General features: G+C 41.2%; 1 protein-coding gene across 2 annotated transcripts in view; it reads left to right on the forward strand.

Moving 5' to 3' along the window:
- Positions 1 to 17,150, forward strand: part of LOC135478983 (sodium- and chloride-dependent taurine transporter-like) — a 44,500-nt gene extending 27,350 nt beyond the window's left edge. For both annotated transcript variants that reach the window (XM_064758674.1, XM_064758673.1), the window contains exons 8-13: positions 483 to 595; positions 12,060 to 12,197; positions 13,879 to 13,978; positions 15,023 to 15,123; positions 15,680 to 15,859; positions 16,238 to 17,150. In XM_064758674.1, the coding sequence (XP_064614744.1) occupies positions 483 to 595; positions 12,060 to 12,197; positions 13,879 to 13,978; positions 15,023 to 15,123; positions 15,680 to 15,859; positions 16,238 to 16,360 (755 nt within the window). In that variant the 3' untranslated portion in view covers positions 16,361 to 17,150. The remainder of the gene's footprint in view (positions 1 to 482; positions 596 to 12,059; positions 12,198 to 13,878; positions 13,979 to 15,022; positions 15,124 to 15,679; positions 15,860 to 16,237) is intronic.
- The last annotated feature ends 6,004 nt before the right edge of the window (positions 17,151 to 23,154 follow it).

The raw sequence follows: 23,154 nt of genomic DNA on the forward strand, positions 1-23,154 counted from the left end.
CAAAGAATTAGATTATTAAAGCAAAAGGCCAGCTGACGGGATAGTGGTTAGTGGTTCCAATTGTGTATTGGACAAGGTGCAGACGTACAATATGTAAGAATCGAGAAACCAGATGGAAGGACGGTGACTTTAATTTTGAGCGGAAACATTTATATCCTCTGCTTTTCTGTGTGCGACAGTCTTATTTCTGTCAACAGTGATGTAATTAGATACCAAGATGAACAAGGGATATAAATTTGGGCATATAAAAGTATGGGTACTGCCCGTCCGTCTGTCTGTCTGTCTGTTGTGCTTTGTTTCCGTGTAATAGATGCTTCAAATATTATCCCATTGATACAATTGTTTTTGCAGCTTCATTGTGTGGATCCAGTTTGAAAACCATCTCGGTCCATGGACAAATTTTTCGTATTTAGTACGGGATATAAATTACCTGAATTTGGTAATTTTGTAACGAAGCCTTTCCCTTTTCTGTTACTGTATAGGACCTGGCCTGGCCTTTGTGGCCTATCCCGAGGCCATGTCCCAGATGCCAGCGGCTCCAGTCTGGTCCGTCGTCTTCTTTCTCACCCTCATTCTACTGGGGATTGACAGTCAGGTAGGTCAGAGGTTATAGGTTACCTTAGTTGGTGTCAAAGGTCATGCCGACACAAAACACTGGGCGTCTGTCAATTATATGCATTATGACTAAGTCGGTGTGCAATAATTATCGTAGGTGCGTACCGAAAATGAGAACAAACCAGAAAATGCATCTTCCTGCAGAAACATAATGGGTTCACACTGATCCTTGAAATCCAGGAATGTACTTGAATTTTATTGAGAGAATTTCCATTCTTTGAAAAACAAAATATTTAGTGTACGTTCCTGAAAGCCTGTACTGAAACTGAATTTTCTTAGAAAGTGTTGGAAAACCTAGCTCATTAGGTCCTTGAACATCCTGGAAAACAATCTGTCACTAATGGGAATCCTGATGCGACGAATTTGATACCTTTAGTACATTCTATGACATTGGGCCGGAAATGCGTCACGAAGTCATTCGCCACCAATATCATAACACGGAGGCTTGTTTATAACACTTAGCCTGTGGCCCCGGATGTTTGAAGGGTAAACAATTTGTCTATTTATATAACACATACAACAGACGCTTATATTATTTGAACGCAAAAAACGAAACAAGCATTTCAAAAACGTTTAAACTGTTTTGATGTCGCTTAAGAATGGTTTTCCAACCGGTTTCAAGCTGGGTACTCTGTCATTCTTTTTTGCGAAATTCTCTTTTATTGCACGAGAGCACTGAGTTCGCCAGCTGTTTGTCGACTTTGGTTGTGTTATTTTTTTTTCTTTGTTGTTTTTTTAATTTACCTGTAAAAATGATGGTCTTGGGCGAAGTTCAACGTTCAAAAGACTAATAAAGCAAACAAGTACGTCTCCCGCGTTTTGAGACTTGAGTTTTGATATACATAGGCTAGAATGGAATCCAACCATAACAAAAGTGTTGGCGTGTACGCATAGGGAAACCAACTACGATCTTCTACTACGACCTTGAAGTTGTAATGCTATATCATTCCGACTGAAAAACGCTTAGGGAGGTCTTGATTTACAGCTATTAGTGAATGGTTTAACAGACGTTCTCTACAGCTTACCCTCCAAACACACACGCCCCCCCCCCCCCCATCCCCAACCCCACCCCCAATCCCGTGTCCCTACCTTTAGTTACGTGGTAGTAGTAAGCTTACAGTACACTTTTCGTTTTGCAACATTTTAAAATTTGAGCTGAAAAGTTGTACTAGGTATTGTTTCTTTTGGCTAGTACCCAAACTGCAAAGAACGTGAAAATAACGGAGCTAGGCCTACGAGTGGTACGTGAAGCGTTTGCAGTGAAGCGATTTGAGCGGATTTCTGTTCCCAAAACACGTATGATTACTAAGCCAATAGTTGTGACAATAATATTTGTGTATAGTGTAGAGGAATTAAGTGAGAAGCTGTTTAAGAAAAAAAAAACAGGCAAACATGACCAACCCTAACATAGTAACGTTTGTGTTTGAAAAATTAGAGCTATGGACAGCCACATTAGAAATCATAAATATATATTAAAAAACTTTGTCTTATATAAGGCAGTGGCGATCCCTGGTGCACCCCTGTAATCGGTGCTGAACTCACCCTACCTTTCCGTCAATGACCCCTGATAAGTCTCGTGGGGGGGGGGGGGGGGGCAAGGGGCCGTCGGGACTGGCGCTAACTGCCTCTGACCGCTTCAGAATGTCCAGCACGAGATAAAGCAGATTTCACAAATTACTTCTCAGACCGTTTTGATGATTTTTTTTTCTGTTCATATTTTCTAAGCTGGATATGTTTTTGTACGTCCTGTCAAACAAGACATCTGCTTGTAATAGATTGCAGAGGTTTTATTTCTTTGTCCGAAATATATTAACCATGGGGACAGTCTTGGTATTTTTACTCCATGATGTAAATTAATGAATACAGCTAGCTAAAACCCAATGCAGGATAGTTTATTAGAAGTGCTTATAGAATGTTGTTTAGTTTCGGTGAAATAATTGGGAATTTTTGAGTACAATGAAGTCCTCATATTTTATGGGTTGCAGTTCTTTGTTTGGCTCACTTTGCTTTATTGTTGTTTTGTATTCAGTAAGCAGATCTCGCTTGTTTTCTTTTTTGCTTCATTTTACTTTGCCTATCGTCCTCGTTATAAGAGCCACCAACAAAATGCTGGACATTTAGAGCTACAAACCCATTCACGTCTAGTATTAACATAAATCCCCACTAAATCGTTTGAAAAGATATGACGTGTATAAACAGAACAGACAGATGTGTGTATCTAGGCTCGATGTTGACGGTAACCGCGAAAACACGCTGCTCTGAGAGACCTTGTTAAGGTCAGATGTGTTTGTCAGCCTTCAGGTTTTGACGGGAACATTGCGCATGTCATCCTGTGAACATGGCAAGATGTCAGGCAGGGCGATTACATCTTTGTCCTAACTGACCGAAACCTTTGACTGATATTTTCTCCGCCAGCTCTCCAATGGCTAACGTAGGCATGGGAATTTATCTGAAAATTTAAAGACAAAATGTTAAAATAAACTAATTTTTCAACTTAGATCATGCAGTTACAATTCAGACGTCGTGATATATGTTGTAAACACTGCTGTCAGAAGTGCGAATTCCCATGCTGTTGACTTAATTCACAATTCAGCTGCATAGAAGTATGCATTTGAAAGATGTCTTAACTTTCAAAACTGAGTTCATGCAGAAACCGTAAGCTAACATCTCAAACTCAACCCTTACACAAGTGCCTAGTGCAACCACTTGTGACGCCTCGGCTCACAGGACCAGTGAGTGTAGATAGCTGCACAAGATCATTTGAAACTATGCCTCTAGGCAGCTACACAAGTTCATTTGAAACTGTGCCTCTAGGTAGCTACACAAGATCAATTGAAACTGTGCCTCTAGGCAGCTACACAAGATCAGTTGAAACTGAGCCTCTAGGTATCTACACAAGATCATCTGAAACTGTGCCTCTGGGTAGCTACACAAGATCATTGGAAACTGTGCCTTTAGGCAGCTACACAAGATCATTTGAAACTGTGCCTCTAGGCAGCTACACAAGATCAGTTGTAACTGAGCCTCTAGGTATCTACACAAGATCATCTGAAACTGTGCCTCTGGGTAGCTACACAAGATCATTGGAAACTGTGCCTTTAGGCAGCTACACAAGATCATTTGAAACTGTGCATCTAGGTAACTACACAAGATGATCTATGTCTTTCACTGTACCCAAGAACAGTACAATGGTTCACGTATATGATTTATAAGGGCTTTACAATGGACTGCGAAACATTGAATCTTATGCTAGCTCCATGAGCTACGTCGATACATTGTCTGAATTAATGGGAGTAACGCTTGATAAGGTCAAGAATGAAAGCCAGCCTAGGAATCTAACAACAAAATTTTATTCTCCTTTCTTGGTACAAACTTAAGGTATGGTTGCTTGCAGCAGAGTTGTAAGAGATGTAAATAATCAATATTAGCCTTGGGCTGGTTGCCTGGAAGCATTATTAACTTCACAGCGGGATAAAAAAAAAACACACGCACTCGCCTTTACCTGATTAACAAATTCTAAAATTTTCCGTTCATCAATATTCATGTTACGATAGCAACAGCCTGGATGTGATGACCCAATGAGCCTCAGCTGTTGCGTGCCTGCGCGGACGTCTTTGAAAGCCATCAATGCACAAATTACCGACCGGCGAGTGGAAGCAAAGTGCATTTCTCCTTACACAATATCTTCAACCTCCCCAGGAACCCATGCTTTTATTTGTGTGCTTTTTTTTTCAGCCCTCAGTTGTATTGAATTTCTACTCTGAAATAAGTTATGTCTTGTTCATCGATTTGTGTGTAATGTAATGTTGCTTAAATCCCAAGCTTTCACCCTATTTAACTCCCTTTCGCTGTTGATATCTCTTTCGCAGCAATAAAAATACGAATGCATATCGATTTTTTTCTGTGCGATACAAAGTCTCAAGTTTTATTATGAAAATTTGTTGGAGGCTCAACACTTTCTAAAATGCTATAAATTTAACACTTTACAAAATGCAAAGAAAATGTTGTAATTTTGCAACGTATCTCAGTGTAAGCTTGACTCTTTTCGGTGTTGTGCATGTTACGTACCTTCTTGATGCATTTTACATTATAAATATAACATTTTAAAATATTGCTCACATTTTGCAGTATTTAACATGCATCATTCTACCACTGAGAAAATGTCAACGTTTTAAGAGTGTATCCACACTGCAAACGAAAATGCTTTGTTTATACAATACACAATGTTGATGTTACTTGATGTTATTTTGACATTTGATGAAATGTGTCCACCCGATTTAGGGAATACAGTGCTATTAGAAAGGTTTGGCTAGACGTTCGCGTACCTCATGCAGGGCACCTAGCCCTTGGCTTACTGAACACAGAGCTGATCGGCATCACGTTTTGGCGTTTCTATTAACACATGCTGTTACGACTGCGAGACCAAATTACCGCGCACTTTTTCTTGAGGTTTATACTAATCAATTGCACCGTCAAAGTAGAAGCAGATGGAAGGGTTGGACTCAATATTCAATAATACACTTTCAGGCTGTGTTTGAAAGAATGCTTCTTGTTGTAACAGAAAGATGAGAAACTGTTCACGGTTATAAATTATGTGAAATCAGTGATCTCCATTTAAGACAAGTTCACCTAAACCGATGACGTCACCACACTTACCCATCACGTGTCACGTCCAGGCTCACGTGTAGCCGAGCCTCACCATTATTGTAATGAAAGCTGAGATCAGTGAAACTTGACGCTGTTATGAGGGTCACATAGGCTCACAGCAGAGGTCATATGAGTTAATTAATTCAGCACAGGTAATATTAATTAATTAATTTATTTATTTATTTATCTATTTTTTTGATTTTCTTTTTTTTTTACTCAAGAATATTTCACTCATACGTCGCCGGGCAACATTATGATGGGAAGATATACTAATTGAAGAAGAATCTTAAATTGCGTTTTGGGCATTGCATGTATATAGTCTTGACCAGCCTTGATTTTCATGACAGACTCCGTCTTCACTAGAATCATAAAGCCTTAAATACAGTCAAAGCCCCTGACCAGTGAGGTTGAAGATTCCAGTTCAGCTCTAGCTGGTTCGAATGTGACCTTTCAGTCAGGCAGGTTGTTAACCCTGTATGACAACCCTCGAAGGGCCTCGCAGGTCCTCGCGTAGTCATTGCTGGGTCCCCTTTTGCCCGGTAGGATGAATTGTAGAATTTCGGAAAACAGTCTATTACTAACATACCTCGTCCATCCTGCCACTCCTTTGCACAGGCATGAGATTTGTCCTCTTTTTGGAGGAATTCCTCTTTATTTATACAAAAAAATGCGTCACAGTGTTAAGAATGTAATTCAGGAATGCTAAAAATGACAAAATTATGGTTGTGCTGTATAATTTGCTCTTTTTCATCGTAGTGTCTGTCTCATCCCTGTTTACAATGCGTGTGCTCATAGGGCACACGACTGTTAAAATCCCGAGATGTCGATCATCGCAAAGGTAAAGATTCATCCATCCGGAGAGTCCCCCTCCGTTGGCTTTTCATGTACGAAATGGCCGCCATCTACACGGCGCGCATGCGCAGCCAGGCAGCTGAGTACGAAACGTCTGACTCTTACTGGCTTCATTTGTGGAGGTCAGGCATGTCAAAACAACGGTGCGTGCTCTAGTTTGGTTCCCTGACGCACTGGTTGTACCATGTTCGCGTAACAACAAAATGACATAACCAGCATAATTGAAGAGAGGGATAGTTTCGTATCCAGCTGCCTGGCGGTGCATGCGCGCCGCGTAGATGGCGGCCATTTCATAAATGAAAAGTCAGCGGAGAGGGGGACTTTAATAATTATGGATGGATATTTACCTTTGGGGTGATCGACATCTCCGGATTTTAACTGTCAGGTGTCCTGGGACCCTAAGCATTGTAAAGGAGTGGCTGGATGGGCGAAGTACGTTAGTAATCGACTGTTTTCCGAAATTACACAATTCATCCTGCCGGGCTAAAGGGAACCCAGCCATGACAACGCGAGGCCCTACGAGTGTTGTCATCCAGGTCTAGCAGTTTGTCAGGCATAAATCTGACCTTTGTCGTATAAATAAAAATTTTTTTATCACCAACCAAATAAGTGAATGAATAAAAATTAAATGGTACTCATGAAAACAGCAGTGCAACGATATTCACGTTCAATAAGTCCGTTTTTGTGTCTGTCTTGCGTGTGTATTTAAGGCCTGTGTGTGTGATAAGATACCATCGCTGAGACCAAAGAGGCTATAAAATCTTCTTGCTATGTAGGTGGATAAGCGGTTACCACGAGCTTTATTGCTCAGCTGCTCTATTTTTCGGATACAAATGTAAATACAAGTGCGTAAAATTTATTGCGGCTGTCAACACGCGAACGGTGCGTTATCGTAGCGCTTCGCTGGATAATACAGCCAGTTTGCCTCAGTTTTCGAATGCTTGCGAATGGCTAAAATAACTAAATGTAGACACAGGAAGTAGTTCAAACTCGCTGCGTACAGGAGGATCGAGTTAATGGTCTGTTGAATTGGATAAGCTCTGCAGTCTACCCACAAACTAGATCAATCAACCTGGTTTTGGACTGACTTCCAACATTAGCGATCTTACCAGTGCTTGTTCTCCTTGCTTGTTAATCAGTATACTTATCTGTACCGGAAAAAATTGGAGCATTCATGGGCCTTTATTTATGATCGCCCTACTTTAGTTCGACAAATTACTACTTGACCTCTTTGCCCTTGCTCTGTTTTTTTTTTTTTTTTTTTTTTGCTTCAAGGCAGTTTGTGGCCTTGTTTTTCTAACTCGTGCCGTACTTTGCTAATTGACTGGAGGAAGAATGAGGTCTTCTCTAGGGGAGACCAATTACACCCTGGGACAAATGGCTTCTGGATGATTGTCTGCGACAGATACAATGGGTTGTGGCAAGATTTTCTGAAACTAATTTGTTCTCGCAGGATTATTTGAGACAGACCTTTTCTGCCAGGATTATTTGGGACAAAACGGTTCTGGATGCTTGTCTGTGACAAACGGGTTCTGACAGGTTATCAGGGACAAGTGGGTTGTGGTAGGATCATCTTTGACAAATGGGTTCTGGCAGGAGTACCTGGGACAAACGGGTTTTGACAGGTTATCTGGGACAAACGGGTTCTGACAGGTTATCTGGGACAAACGGGTTCTGACAGGTTATCTGCGAGACATAGGTTGTGGCAGGATTATCTTTGACAAATGGGTATGGCGGGATTTTCTGGGACAAATTTGTTCTGGCAGGATAATCTGGGACAGACGTTTTCTGTCAGGATTATCTGGGACAAACGTTTTCTGACAGTATTATTTGGGACAAACGTTTCCTGGCAGGATTATCTGGGACAAATGGGTTCTGGCAGGATTATTTGGGACAAACGTTTTCTGACAGGTTATCTGGGATAAGTGGGTTCTGACAGGTTTTCTGGGACACATGGTTGTGGTAGGATTATCTTTGACAAATGGATTCTGACAAGATCATCTGAGATCAATGGGTTCTAGTAGGATTATGTGGAACAAAGGGGATGTAGGGGATAGTCTACAGGATTGTCTCAGTGACTGAAAAGACAAGCAGCTTGTTGTTGTTTGCATGTCCTATTCATCCTTGCCCTGGCGACAACTCCAGCTGTTCCACGCGTGTTGTTTTGGTTTATGGTGGATACCTAGATACAGATGTGTCAAGATGTCGCGCCTAACATTTGAACATTTTCGCGGTTTGCCTTGTTGACCTGATTGCTATTTTCCCTATATTTATATACTATATGGAATAAGGATGGCGGGTTTTCGTGTGTGCATGTGGATTTTTGAAAATTTTTTGTTATATACATACATGCTGAGACGATCTGTTACGTATTTGTTACGACGAGGAAGACAAATAGGTTTGCAGACAAATGTTGTACTGACAGATTATGATAGATGTTTGTCTCAATATTTCTGTTACTAAACTATAAAACTGTAAAAAACTATATTATTTTGCGTTTTCAAAGTGTTTCAGTATATAATTATTTCACATTTTTTTCTTGTATATAAAAATGTGCCCTCCCACCCCTCCCTCCCCATTCCCACCCTCTCCCTCCCCATTTCCACCCTCATCTTCCTTTGCTCTTCCCTTCCTCTTCCCAGTCGGGCCCTTCCAGAGATCAAGAGTTCCAGAGCTTGAGAGATCAAGCTGGGTGATAACCCGAGAACATCATAACCGTCTCACAAAACTTGACTCTTTGCATGGTGAAACGTTACGAGTTGCCCTAACTCGAGCTGTGTGATTAGCACATCTACGCAAGAGTAGGGTTGCACTGCAGTGGCATTTCTCCAAACATTCACTCATGTTATTCAAGACTGAGACGATGCCAGATGCCATATACATTCTGTTATACACTGTAATGTCTTAAGTTCCGTTGCAGCCACACCCCTATACCCCCCCCCCCAACCACCACCATCTTTGACCACAATGTCGAGGCATGTTCACATTCCTTTGTTAGTCAACAAATACACGCACTGATCTGAGTCATAGTTTGCTTTCAACTGGATGGAAATTCGTTCCATTTATGACGTCGTCAAAGGTCATAGCCCAATGAAACAGACGTCAAATTTATGCCAGACATGCGCATTGAACCTTGTTTTGTGGAATGCACTCTTAACATAAGCGATACTCAGAACCATATGAGCGAGTTATGCGCGCTAAAGTAAACCTGAAAATGAAAACACCTGAGTGTAAGAAATCGATAGTCATCGGGAATTCAGTACACGATCTAATTCAGTGGCGCAATTCCATTATTTTTTTGCCTAATTTAGTTAACGTAAGAGAAAGTATGTCGGACACAAAATTGCCGCGTGCGCCGGTTGTTTGAGCAGATATGCGTTCCATTTAATAGCCAGAAATGGCCGGGTCATATAATTATGGGTTATGCAGGGAACAATAATCTATCTTCCTGTACTCGGCGTGAATTCAGCGAGAGATTGGAGGGGGGTGGGTGGGGGAAGGGGGGGGGGGAGAGGGTACGTGGTATGGTGGGAAAATGGGTCTGATAGTGAGAAGAGCGTTAATTGTATGGAGGCTCTAATGTTGTTGACCTTACAAATGCTGGTGTCAATTAGAATGGAGGTCCATTTTAAGAACGCGTAGATTGCAGAGCATAAATGATACATATCTGTGAGCGATCATCCGCTAATCCTGCGTACATAGTGTGATAACCACGTCTAAAGCGTTTCAGCAATTCTCTAGCTATACTCTAGCTGTTGCCTTGGCGTGTTGAGCTGACGTGTCTTCAGGAGAAGTCATCGATCGTGAAGGGACTCCTGTGGCCGCATCTGTTGCTGTAAAATAATAAATAGGTCGCCGCCTTCGATTGAAGTTACGCCGCAGAGCCCACAGTGGGGTCACCCCGATCTTGCAGGCTTCCCGGAACTCCGGTGAGCTGGGGGCCTCTCGTATCCTCACAAGACTGTGACGTCTACACGCTGAGTCGCGTGGAAAACTACCGGCTGCCACTGAATGATGAACTGGGCTGGTTGACCCCAGGATTGACTTCGCACAGGGCACACTGAGGCATGTGGCCTAGTTTTAGCATTCAGTCAGGGAGCTGGGCATTGGTTTCTGGCTGCCGTCGACGCGTCAATGACAGGGTCACTTGGTTGGGATTGACGACACGAAAGCTATGCGTCTGCCAGGCGGCACAGACTAAATGATGTAACACATCCTAGTTGGATATTTTTCTAAAGGTGTCTTAATGTTGAAAAAGAAAAAAAAATTAAGAAAAGAATAAAGAAAAGTATAGAATAATTAACGTATTGAATTACAGCTGTGAAAGGATTCAGTGACAAGGGATGTACCTGCGTAGGTTGAATAAACGGTTTGTAACGTATGGCCAGACTGTGACAACCCAGTTTCGCTGAACTGAAATACTAATTGTGGTTATCTCCAGCCCAATCTTTTAGGCTATAGAATACCTATAGATTTGACGGTCTACTGATGAAACTCACACGCACGTGTTTTTTTTTTTTTTTGTTTTTTTTTTTTCTATTTTGGGTACTCTACACGTCCTTGGCATTATAACTGATCTCGTGTAATTTAATATCAGTTGAAGAAAAGCACTGAACCTAGTGAAGTAGACGAGGGGGCCTGCACGGCTCAGTCGGTTAGCGCGCTAGCGCGGCGTAATGACCCAGGAACCTCTCACCAAGGCGGTCGCTGTGAGTTCATGCTAGCTTCCTCTCCGGCCATAAGTCGGATGGTCGTGGGTTTCCCCCGGGCTCAAATAAATAAATTAAGCAGACAACATGTGTTACAAAATTTTATTTGTTTGCTGGTATTGTTATTTGCTCTGTTGTCAAGATCACGGCCATTTCTTTAGTATGACATAAAGCAAAAATCAGATAAACAAATAAATAAAGACAACAATAAAAAAAAACTCTGACGTTGTGTCTCTAAAAACATAGGACGGTACAACAAGATTCTTCCCTTCACAAAAATTCGACTTCAAAGCAAAAAGGGAAGGCAATTTTCACCCAACAAACGGTCGTCGGTAATTAAGTATACGTTCGTGTTTAAACGTTGTAAAGCATACCTTGTGTCAAGGTAGACTTTTTATTAGCTCGGTTGTACAAAGTAGGGGGGAGGGCTTATGTCATACCCCTGGTCCCGGTCTTCAGCAACGGTTAAAGCATATGGCATTTGTACGACACTAATCTTTGAAGTAACAATTTCTGACATTCGAAATAAGGGTTTATTCAAGGGTAATGTGGGTAAATGCATATTATTATGCCTGCGTAACAAATGGAACTGGCTGTAATTGAACCTTGAGTATTCAGTGACTGGTCTATTCCTTGTTGGGACATGGGAAGAACTGACAGTAACCTGTGGATGGTCGTGAGCTTTTCGTGGGCTCTACCCGTTTTCCTCCCACCGTAATTCTGTCTGCTGTCGTATAAATAAAAAAAATAAAATCAAATAAATAAATATTGATAAGTTCTAAGCCTTGCTACAGGGTAAAAATTTATGTTCAATTTAATTAATGAATGGCGAAATTTCTAGCCTGTTTTTTTTTTTTGAAAAATAAAAATGTTCCTAGCTTCTAATTTTAAGAAATGTCGTCTGATTAGGATGTAAATTATCAGTAAAAGAAAAACGCTCACTGCGAAGGTTGTATAGCGTCCCTAAGTACCTGGCCCTTCTAGTCACGGGGTGTTAGTCCACAGTCTGAATCTTTGTTTCGTGTTTCAGTTCGCTCAATGTGAATAGTGTATAGCGTCCTCAAGTACTTGGCTATTCTAGTCACGAAACCCTAGTTTTAGTCCACAGTCTGAGTCTTTGTTTCGAGTTTCAGTTCGTTCACTGCGGAAGTTGTATTGTGTCTCCAAGTACTTGGCTATAGTAGTCACGAAATGTTAGTCTTAGTTCACAGTTTGAGTCTTTGTTTCGTGTTTCAGTTCGCTCACTGCGAAGGTTTCATAGTGTCCGTGACGGACCTGTTCCCCAAGTATCTCAGGGGAACGCCTAGGAAGGAGATCTTCATCGCTGTTCTCTGCACCTCCTGGTTCCTGGTTGGCCTGTCCATGGTGACCGAGGTAAGTACGCCAGCAATTAGATTAGGTGTTTCACGCTGCGCATCGACCTGGTACATGGATCAAATCGCCACCAATCAGGTTAGGTGTTTCACTCTGCGCATCGACCTGGTACATGGATCAGATCGCCACCAATCAGATTAAGTGTTTCACACTGCGCATCGACCTGGTACATGGACCAGATCGCCACCAATCAGATTAGGTGTTTCACACTGCGCATCGACCTGGTACATGGATCAGATCGCAACCAATCAGATTAGGTGTTTCACACTGCGCATTGACCTAGTTCATGGGTCAAATCGTAATTAGTCAGATTGTTCGTTTATTTATTTCATAAGTGTTTTTCGCCCTATTCAAGAATATTTCACATATGCACCAACATTATGGTGTGGGTAAAGCGGGCAGAGCCCGAGGGAAAGCCACGACCATCCGCAGGTTTCTGCCAGACCTTCCCACGTACAGCTCAGTCAGATTAAGTGTGTCATACTGCCCATCAACCTGGTTCATGAGTAAGATCGCTACGCTGGATATAGGAACAGTTGCAACCAAGGCGCCAGTGCATGGCTTGGAAAAAAAAAAGCATTTTGCTCTTACCTTTCTGCTTCGGCCCCAAGAAAATGTTATCTTACCTTACTAATTCCATATCTCAAGGAGCCAAATTGGGTGTCAAATAGATCATTGGCCCAAAGTTTCAAACAATCATTTCAAGCACTGAACTGAGAATCCTTTTTGTGGATCTCCAACTTAGATACACATACTTACATTGTACAAGTTTTGGATTCTGATTTGATTCATTCGCCTACAACGTTGTATTACGAGCTGTTGTTTGTAACTGTTTAACCGATCCAATTGTCAAGTCATATATCACTCGTAAATCACGAGGGGACGTGCCTCATTTCCAAAGCAACCTAATTTCTAAAACTCCATTCCCCAAAGAAATATGTAATAAATGATTATAACAAAAGAAGATGGTGATGAGAATTATTATGTTGTATAACGCCTTCCAGTGGGACAATTTGCCCGTTTTATCCTTCAAGGTCATTCAGGACACGTCATCGTTCATAGAATATTGTATTTATTTGATAAGGATTTTACTACAGAATATTCCACTTATACGGCGGCCAGCATTATGGTTGGAGGAAACCAAAGAAATTGCGGTCTGGGTTCAGTGCCTGCTGTGGGATGTTTTTGTTAGTTACTTCCTTTGCGCACAGGCATCTGTGGTTTGCTCTGAGAGTCTGGCGTCGTGTAATGTACAAGATGGTGTATTGTCAAGTAGAACACCAAAAACCATTCAAATCACTCAATAAATGTTTAAATCCGATTGTTTTCTGGCGCCACACTATGACCCAGAAGCCTCTCACCAATGTTGCTGTGAGTTCAAGTCTAGCTAATGCTGGCTTCCTCTCCGGCCATACGTGGGAAAGTCTTCTAACAACCTGCGGAAGGTCATGGGTTTCCCCTGGGGCTCAAGCTGCAAGGTTTCTTCTTACCATAATGCTGGCCTCCGTCGTATAAGTGAAATGTTCTTAAGTACGGCGTATAACACCAACCTAATAAATAAATGAATAAATCAAATTGTTATCCGGCAAAAACATTCCCACTGCTATTGTAAATATTGTGACTTGAGTTGCGGGATGAATGTATCACCTCTCCATCTCACTTTCTCTCTCCCTTCCCCCAGGGTGGTGTGTACGTGCAGCAGATATTCGAGTGGTACTGTGGGGGACGAATCTTGCTGCTGATGGTGTTTCTACAGTGTATAGGCATAGCCTACTTCTATGGTAAGTACAAGTTTGCCTGACGGCTGATGAGTCTCTAATACAGTTCTTAGAGGTTCAGATTATTTGGCTATACTTTGGTTCAGTAATAATACTGGTCGCACGTGGGAAGGTCTTGCAGCAACCTGCGGATCTACCCGGTTTCCTCCCACCACAATGCTGGTTGCAATGGTATGAGTCAAATATTCTTGAGTACGGCGTGAAAGACCAATCAAATAAATAAAGAACTAAATATAGTCATACTGTAAACAGGTAAACTTGGTGTGAATATGTCTTTACGTCTTAAGTTTCTGTGTTTCTTATGATGGATATTAAAACTTTTCTCAGTTTACCGTATCCTGTGAATATTGTCCTTGTTAATTGTCGAACAAAAATTGCTCGAATGTATTAGGCAGTGTCGTCCTTTTCGGAGAATGGGTCTGATTGTGAGCAGAGCGTTATTTGTATGGAGGTTCTAATGTTGTTGACCTTACAAATGCTGGTGTCAATTAGAATGGAGGTCCATTTTAAGAACGCGTAGATTGCAGAGCATAAATGATACATATCCGTGAGCGATCATCCGCTAATCCTGCGTACATAGTGTGATAGCCACGTCTAAAGCGTTTCAGCAATTCTCTAGCTATACTCTGGCTGTTGCCATAGTGTGTTGCTCTGATGTATCTTCAGGAGAAGTCATCGAGCGTGAGGGGACTCCTGTGGCCGCATGTGTTGCTGTAAAATGATAAACAGTTCGCCGCCTTCGTTGGAAGTTACGCCGCAGAGCCCCCAGAGTCCCGATCTTGCAGGCTTCCGACCTTGCTAAGCCTTTCTCAGTTTACCGTATCGTGTGAATGTGGCCCTTGTTAATATTTAACCATGATTCCCATGAAGGAAACGCCCGTACCAGTTTAAGTTTCGTTCCTTTGGGATGACAAGACCAAGATGACGAGCACATATTTACCAAAACACTTCAAAACGGGACGTGATATGGTTTTAATTGTTACTTTAATGATGTAATTCTTCATTACTTTGATTAAATCGCGAATTTTTTGCCTCTTTTTTTTTCAGGAATTAATAAGTTTCAACAGAATATCGAATACATGCTGGGGTATAGAGTTGGACCGTTCTTTAAAATCGCCTGGCTTTTCGCCTCTCCGCTGTTCTCAATAGTAAGTTGTCTGAATGAGATTGTGTGTAGCTGTGTTGAAATATTAAAAGAGAGTACAGATGTAGTCAATACGATTTGCAGCTTTCGAGTAAAAAAGTCATGACTGTTCACATATTGATGTTTTGATGTATGTTCCAAGTCCATCCTACAAACCAGGAGAAAAATCTGTGTACGAAGTTTTATGAAAATTTCACCAAAAATCACTCCTCCAACCATGAAATGAATGAGAAAAACACAAAAGTAAAATCGACAGTAGTAAAAATTATTCATAGAAGAAACATGTAAATGATATGCTAACTGGTAACTTAGGCTAGCGATAGAAGGGGTGGTGGTGGGGTGGGGGGTAATAAAGGGGGGTAACTGCATGTCAGTCGACGCAAATCAATTCACTTTGGAGATGTGACATTCTAAACTTTTTTAGTCAAGGAATGGTTCTTTGGCATTTCCTCTTTCGTAAGTAGGTCCCACTTCGTTAGCCTTTAATCAGATTAAACTTATTTGCATGACTATATTTGCATCGAGCGTTCCGGTCACAAACTTATTTTACTTGCCAACAGCTGCTGTTCATTTTGGACATTGTCCTGTACCCGGAAATGACGTACAAGCGGAAATCTGGCGTCTACTACTTCCCAGACTGGGCACGTGGGGTAGGCTGGCTCATGTCGGGAATTCCCCTTCTATTCATTCCTGGAGTAGCCATTTGGCGTTTGATGCACACAGGCGGTGGAATCACCAAGGTAATGAGGCAACCTCTGTACAAAGCAACTGAAAGCATGACGTGTGACGGGAAGCTGTAAATGTCCAATCAGATATCTTTCTTGTGCTGCTAAAACACATGTTTCTTCTGCCGGTAAATCGGCATTTAAATGTCTCTCTTGTGACGGTAAATCAAACGTCTTTATGGTGATAGGCAGTCACCAAATCACATCCCATTCTTGTGTCTGGAAAGCACTAGTCAGTGTCTTGTTCGTGGTTCATCTCCAATGAAATCTCTCTCTTTTGCTTGTAAGTCACCAATCAGTTGTAAACTCATTTTTATGCTAGTAAATCACCAATCACTTGTCTACTCTTCTTTGTGCTGGTAAATCACCAATCAAATGTCTTTGTTCGTACAGCGTATCCGGTTCCTGTGCAAGCCTCAGTTTGACGATACTCAGATGAGCCGGTCTTTGAGGCGGATTGGAGAGTCCAAACCTGATGACGAGGTGGAGTTGTCTACCTTGACCACCAAGTCGTGATCCCTGACCGTCAAGTCAGGGTTCGGTGCTTTGACACAGCTGGGAAGAGGGCAGGGCAAGGAGACTGAATTGGGGTCGGGCTAGATAGCCAAAGAGATTACACTGAAGTCTGCGCTTTGTTTGGACGCTTGATGTCCATACTATCCTGACTCTAATCATCTTTACGTACGAAAAGACACAATGGACGACGTGTTGCCATTATTTTCACTCATTCTATCGCACTCTGAAGAGAGTTTCCTTGCCGACCAAATGGTCATTCGAAGTATTCTCAAGGGTGGGTTTTAGTGGAAAGACTCACTTCCACCCTTGGATTCGCGTGAAGGATTCTGGGTAAAAGAAATGGCGCATCATTCATGGCATCATTGAATTTCTCCACGGACAGAACGATTGTCGACTTCGAAGTTACATGAATTTTTATTTGACATCAGATATCTTCGTTTTAATTGTAATTTGTGTCAACTTTTACCGCATTCGCATTTCTAGATATCCTGTATTTCTCTTTGTTAACTTAAGGTTTTTTAATGTAATATCACCGCTGTATATTGCCTTTCTCAGGGAGGCCATCTTATCAATTTTTGCTTTCTTTTCCTGGGAGCGTATCTTGTTTTTGTGTTTTTTTTGGTTTTTTTTTCTCTAAGCGCCTAACTTGTCTTTTTTGTTTTTCTATGGGAGCCTATGCTGTCCTTGTTTTTACCAATTCTGACAATTCCAGGCATATCCAGAACAGTATATGCGACACTCTTCGATCTCTATCGTATTGGAGAGGGAAATAAAACAGACTTAACATTAACAGTTTGTTTGCTTATTTTTCTTACTGTTGTTGTTTGCATGCTGCAGAGTAAATATAATAAATGGCTCTGCACGGTTTCCTCTCACCATAATGCTGGCCGCCGTCGTATAAGTGAAATATTCTTGAGTACGGCTTACAACTCCAATCAGTTAAGTAAATTAATAAGTTTATATTAATCGTTTTACAATCGTCATGACACCCCGTCTCGTCTGTTGGAACCTTTGCCAACGTTTACAGAACTGAGTAAGTACGTTATGCGATCTTGCTCGTAGATCTCATCTACATGTATAATCAAATGAAAAATCAATAAGTAAAACATAAGAGAAAATTGATTTATGAAGTGTTTAGCTAGTGGCCCATGTGCTACGTATATAAAACGGGCGCTCATCAAATGATGTCGTTTGTATCTGCGGTTGTTGGGCCTAAACGTGGGTCGTCTTTATATAGGCCTATAAACAAACTACCTCCACGAAATGGCTGAAATATTGCCAGCGAGATGCTAAATATTAATCATTCAGCAAGCTAATTTTGAAGGATACCCCTTATGTAGTAATTACATGCAGCTGGTACACGCACAAAAGCCACCACTAGGAATATTAATTTCTGCATGATGTTTTATGGTGCGTCCGCTGAGACAGAAAGTGTGAACCGATTCATGAAATTCGAGAATTAACAACAAGGCACTGCACAGGACATAATTACAGTATACTGCTTTCCTTATATTATGATAGCGTATTATGATAGCTGGCAAAGTATCACATTAGTGAGTTACTTCATGTATCACGCATATATGTCGTAAACACCACACGCAAAGCCCCTCATCGTGAACCAGACGTGTGTATATCTCCAAAGTTTAGAAAGCACGCATATTTTAATATTCTAGAAAGCACGTTTATTTCAACATTCTATAAAGCAGGTTTATTTCAACATTCTAGAAAGCTCGTATATTTCAGCATTTTAGAATTCTAATTAAACTCCGACTCTCAAAAAGTTTGGAGCGCTGCGCTGGCCTAATGGTTTAGAGGGACATGGGATCAAACCCGGGTCGGATCAAACCAAAAATTTTAAAAATGGTATTTGTTGTTGCCTCGCTTGAGGCAGTATAAGGGAGATTACTGCCAAGAAACAGCACTGGTTGAACCGGTGTCAGTATAATGCACCTTGACGGAATGAACTCTTGCCATAAGAAGACACGGTTTATGTACACATACCTAATGATTCCTAGTCGTTATAACTCAAAAATTGTTACGTACGACGTACAACCAGAAGCATACATGCACACTGAAACGGTCTGGGTAACCTCCGTGAAATGGTGGTTAGCGTGCAAGGGCAGCAAAATGACAAGGAGCCTCTCACAGGTGAGATCATTGTGAGTTCAAGTCCTTCTCAGGTTAGCGTTTTTCCTCCCAAGGTTGTGTTTGGGATGGTCTGGCAACAACCTGCGGATTGTAATGGTTGTCCCCGGTTCCGCCCGGCTTCATCCCACTGTAATGCTGGCCGCCGTTGTATACGTGAAATATTTTTGAGCACGGCATCAAACACCGATTAAATCAATAAATAAATCAGTTCAAACGATTTGTTCTTTTCACAACGTCATGCAGCATGCCATAAAGGGATGCCACTCTATCATAACAAGCGAGTTTTTTTGATTACAGGGAGACTACTCTGCTGTGAGAGAGATTTTACTTTAGCGAGTAAGATGCATGGTTGATGCATGCTACAATCCGGTCGGCAAACCCTATATATGCCACATTCCAGCCTCCTACATAGATAAAACAAGATGATGTAACATACAGACACAGATGTGAAACGCACTTCAACTGACACAACACAAAGTATCCGAAATTCCAAAAATTCCCCAGATGGGGCTATTATCTTGATTCCACCCTTCAGTGGTGTTATATGCCAATCGGGCGTGTAGGCCTATGTGCTATCTTGGCTTACCAGTCGTCGGCCGCGATCACTCACCCATTTTTTCAACCCTGGACTAACCAAAGGGCTTTTATCCATAAGGGATTGACCACGTTTTTACAGAGCCTCTTGTAATACCACTAGGACATAGTATGGGGAGGCTTTTGATATATTCACATTCGCCATATTACTTAAACCAGAAACTTACAAGCGCAAGTAAGGAACTACAAGTGTTCGAATCCAGTCCGTAAATGTTAACACCAGAGCACATTTCTCTCATTCACTTTAAACGGTTGTTGTGACGTCACTCTATTCAGAAATCGTGATTTCTCCCCGTACTTTCCTAAATTCGCTTGTATACATGTCGCAATACATAAAGGATGGACAGTTAGCCAGACTTTCTCCACACATGAAATCAAGAGTTCAAAGTACCGAAAGGTAACTGACACTCAAAAAGCATCACGAACCTACTCAAAAAATAATGTGGTAAATTTAACTTAAAGTCTGTTATCAGACAATAAAATCTTGTCTTGTATATTTTTTATTTTTTTTTTTGTATTTTTTGGAGTGTATACACACAATATTTATTCCACTTAGAAATTGGAACCAAAGCTGGCTACCATGGATTGTGTGAATCTGAGACCAGTTTTATGCAGGAACATTGAAAAGGTGAAGTGCAGAGAAGAAATATGTACATGGAGAACAAAAATACCTCAGACTACCTGACCGCTCAGGAATACCCCACTCGTTGGCTCGTTCCAAGAAGAAACGGTCTAAAGTGGTCTAGAGGCACTTACAGGCACTTTCCGAGTTCGCATTCTGTCGTTAATCAGAATAGCCTAAATTAACTCTAAAATACATTTTTTCAAATACTTTCTCTCTCAGGTCGTCGCTAGCACCTCCTCCGAAGAAATTATCTGCTTTCCATACTTTACTATCTTTATTTTTTGTCGCTGCTTTGAATTTCATCGAACTCAGGTTATTTGAGAAACCTGGACTTCTGCGTATAATACCTCAAAATATGTGATTGAGTGAGTGAGTGAGTGCTTGGGGTTTAGTTGTGCGCCCTTTTTGCAGAACGAATTTCCATCGCTCCTTATCTAGCGCTGCTTTACTGAGACGACTTCCCGAAGGCAAGTAAGCAGCCCCACACGAGCAATTATACTGATACGGGTCAACCACTCGTTACACTATCCCATTAATACTGAACGCCAAGCTAGGAAGTTACAACTTCCTCTTTTTCAACGTCTTAGGTGTGACCCGACCCAAGATTGGTCATGGATGTACCGCCCATGAAGCGGACGCTCTACCAGCTGAGCTATCGGGGCCGGTCTCACAAACACGGAAATTTCCCTTCAATGTGTCAGAAAACGAGATACTACTTCCATACCACACTCCTTACAGCGGATGCGCCGTTCTGTGCGTTTGCTTTACATCACTGCCATAACCAGCAAATTTTGTACAGAAATCTTGAACAACGGTCTCTTGGGTCACGGCGAATACTTTATATACTTGCATTCTCTTTATCAAAAACATGCAATACAAGATTCTAATCAACACGTGAAACAATTTTTATTAATGAATGTTGATTAAAGAATTCTGCGTGAGGACACTAGTGATGAGGCTAGGCCTAAACAAGCCTACGTGTGTCTTACAGGCTCCAAAGGTCAAAATTGTCTAATGGTGGTAGTGATGTAAAGCGAAGATTGAGCACGACACATGTGCGCTAAGGAGCAATCTCGATCACAACTCGCGCATGTGAGTTTATTAGGCTACTCATAGACATGCATGTGCTTTTTATTTGTTCTCTGGCTGTTTCACGTTGTACTATGCTGTTATAACTGTGGTCCTCACACATGCACTGACAGTGAAGGCCCACTGTCCTTGAGTCTACCATGCAGTATGCTTGAACCAGTCTTCTAATGCTTTAAAGATATTACTGTTGCCAGTCAGAAAGTGTTCTGTGCTGTACAATTTCTACGAGTCACAATATGATAACGGTCTTATTTCAGGTGGCAATGATTAGTGACAAAAGATTGTGTCTTAGAGCCACCGGCTAAACCTCCATTAAGGAGCCTTCATTAAGGTGGGTACGTACGCCCCTTCCAGACGTATATGCCAAAGGCAGGAGAAATGTATATAGAATTTGACATGTAGACCTATTTTTGAATTTTTTTAGCCGTTAATATACTAATCCGTAAACAATAACACATTTCAAGAGTCTCGCAAAATTTTGATTCAGTCTTACGCAATCCCTAAAGAAAAAATAAACCTTTCGACATCTGGCATCGAAGCAAACACACAGGCCTGGCTGCGTATACAATAAGCTACAGTACTATAAATGGAGTACTTAGTTTCACGGTTTACAGAGTGTAAAAAACATTTCTGGATAAAATGAACCCTGTATGTAGTAAAAGCAAAAAATCTCAAGTCGTCGTGTTTTTTAACCTGTCATACCAATTATTACATTTCTGTCATATCTGCTTTGGTTAAGATCACTCATGCATGAGGTTTCCCCCGAGGTTGTGCCCGGCTAGCTCCCACCATAATGCTAGTCGCCGTCGTACAAGTGAAATATTCTTGAGTGTGGCGTAAAAAACTCCAATCAAATAAAAGAATAAATTTGTTAAGATTACATAAGATCATATAATGTTTTTCTTCAAAGCCTTTTATTTTTCATTCATAGCAAACTCACATAAGAGCCATAGATAACTCTAATCTTACAGTAAACTCACGTACGAACCCTAAACAGTTCTAATCTTACAGTAAACTCATGCATGAGCCATAGATAACTCTAATCTGACAGTAAACTCACACAAGAGCTATAAAACGTATAAGCCATGGGTAACTCTATTCGTACAATGTAGAACTCACGTATGAGTCAGAAATAATTCTAATCTCACGTATGAGCCAGGGGTAGCTCGAATCTTACAGTAAACTTACGTATGAGCCGGGTAACTCGAATTTTACATTAAACTTAAGTATGAGCTACAGATACGTCTAATCTCACAATTAACTCACGTATGAGGCACAGATAAGTCTACTCTTACACTAAGCTAAGAAATGAGCCATATGTAAGTCTAATCTTACACTAAACTCATGTATCATAGGTATCTCTAATCTCACGGCAAAACCACGCATGATCCATAGATAACAATCTTACAGTAAACACATGCATGAGCCATGGATAGCTCAAATCTTACAGTAAACACATGCATGAGCCATGGATAGCTCAAATCTTATAGTAAACACATGCATGAGCCATGGATAGCTCAAATCTTACAGTAAACACATGCATGAGCCATGGATAGCTCAAATCTTACAGTAAACACATGCATGAGCCTGGGATAGCTCAAATCTTACAGTAAACACATGCATGAGCCATGGATAGCTCAAATCTTACAGTAAACACATGCATGAGCCATGGATAGCTCAAATCTTACAGTAAACACATGCATGAGCCATGGATAGCTCAAATCTTACAGTAAACACATGCACGAGCCTGGGATAGCTCAAATCTTACAGTAAACACATGCATGAGGCATGGATAGCTCAAATCTTACAGTAAACACATGCATGAGTCATTGATAGCTCAAATCTTACAGTAAACACATGCATGAGTCATTGATAGCTTAAATCTTACAGTAAACACATGCATGAGCCATGTTTACAATACAAGGACTCTGAAAACACAGCATGTCACATATTGTACACATTTTCCACCTTTTTTCAAACAAATTACACTACACCTTCAACAAATTCCACCAGACAATTAATCTATGGTATGTTCATAATTTGCCGATAATTAAGGGTAGGAAGAAAATGCGTTTGCCTTATTTTTCGGCATGTCAGAGGAGGCAAGTCAGTAATAATGGCGGAGTACCGCTGAGATGTGTGACATTCTGCAGGCGTTCTAATCTGTGAGCTGTTATAGACTACAATGTACACAATGCAGAGCTGTTTTCTTGCTAGAGCGCCACGTGGAGAGCAACCTTCGAGCTAATTAGCCAGTTGGTAACGTACATATTAAAACCATACTCCTTACAGCGCATGCGCCGCTCCCTACATTGGCGATGTAAACATCACCGTAACC

The sequence above is a fragment of the Liolophura sinensis genome, chromosome 12 (genome assembly GCF_032854445.1).
Source record: "Liolophura sinensis isolate JHLJ2023 chromosome 12, CUHK_Ljap_v2, whole genome shotgun sequence".
NCBI lineage: Eukaryota > Metazoa > Mollusca > Polyplacophora > Chitonida > Chitonidae > Liolophura > Liolophura sinensis.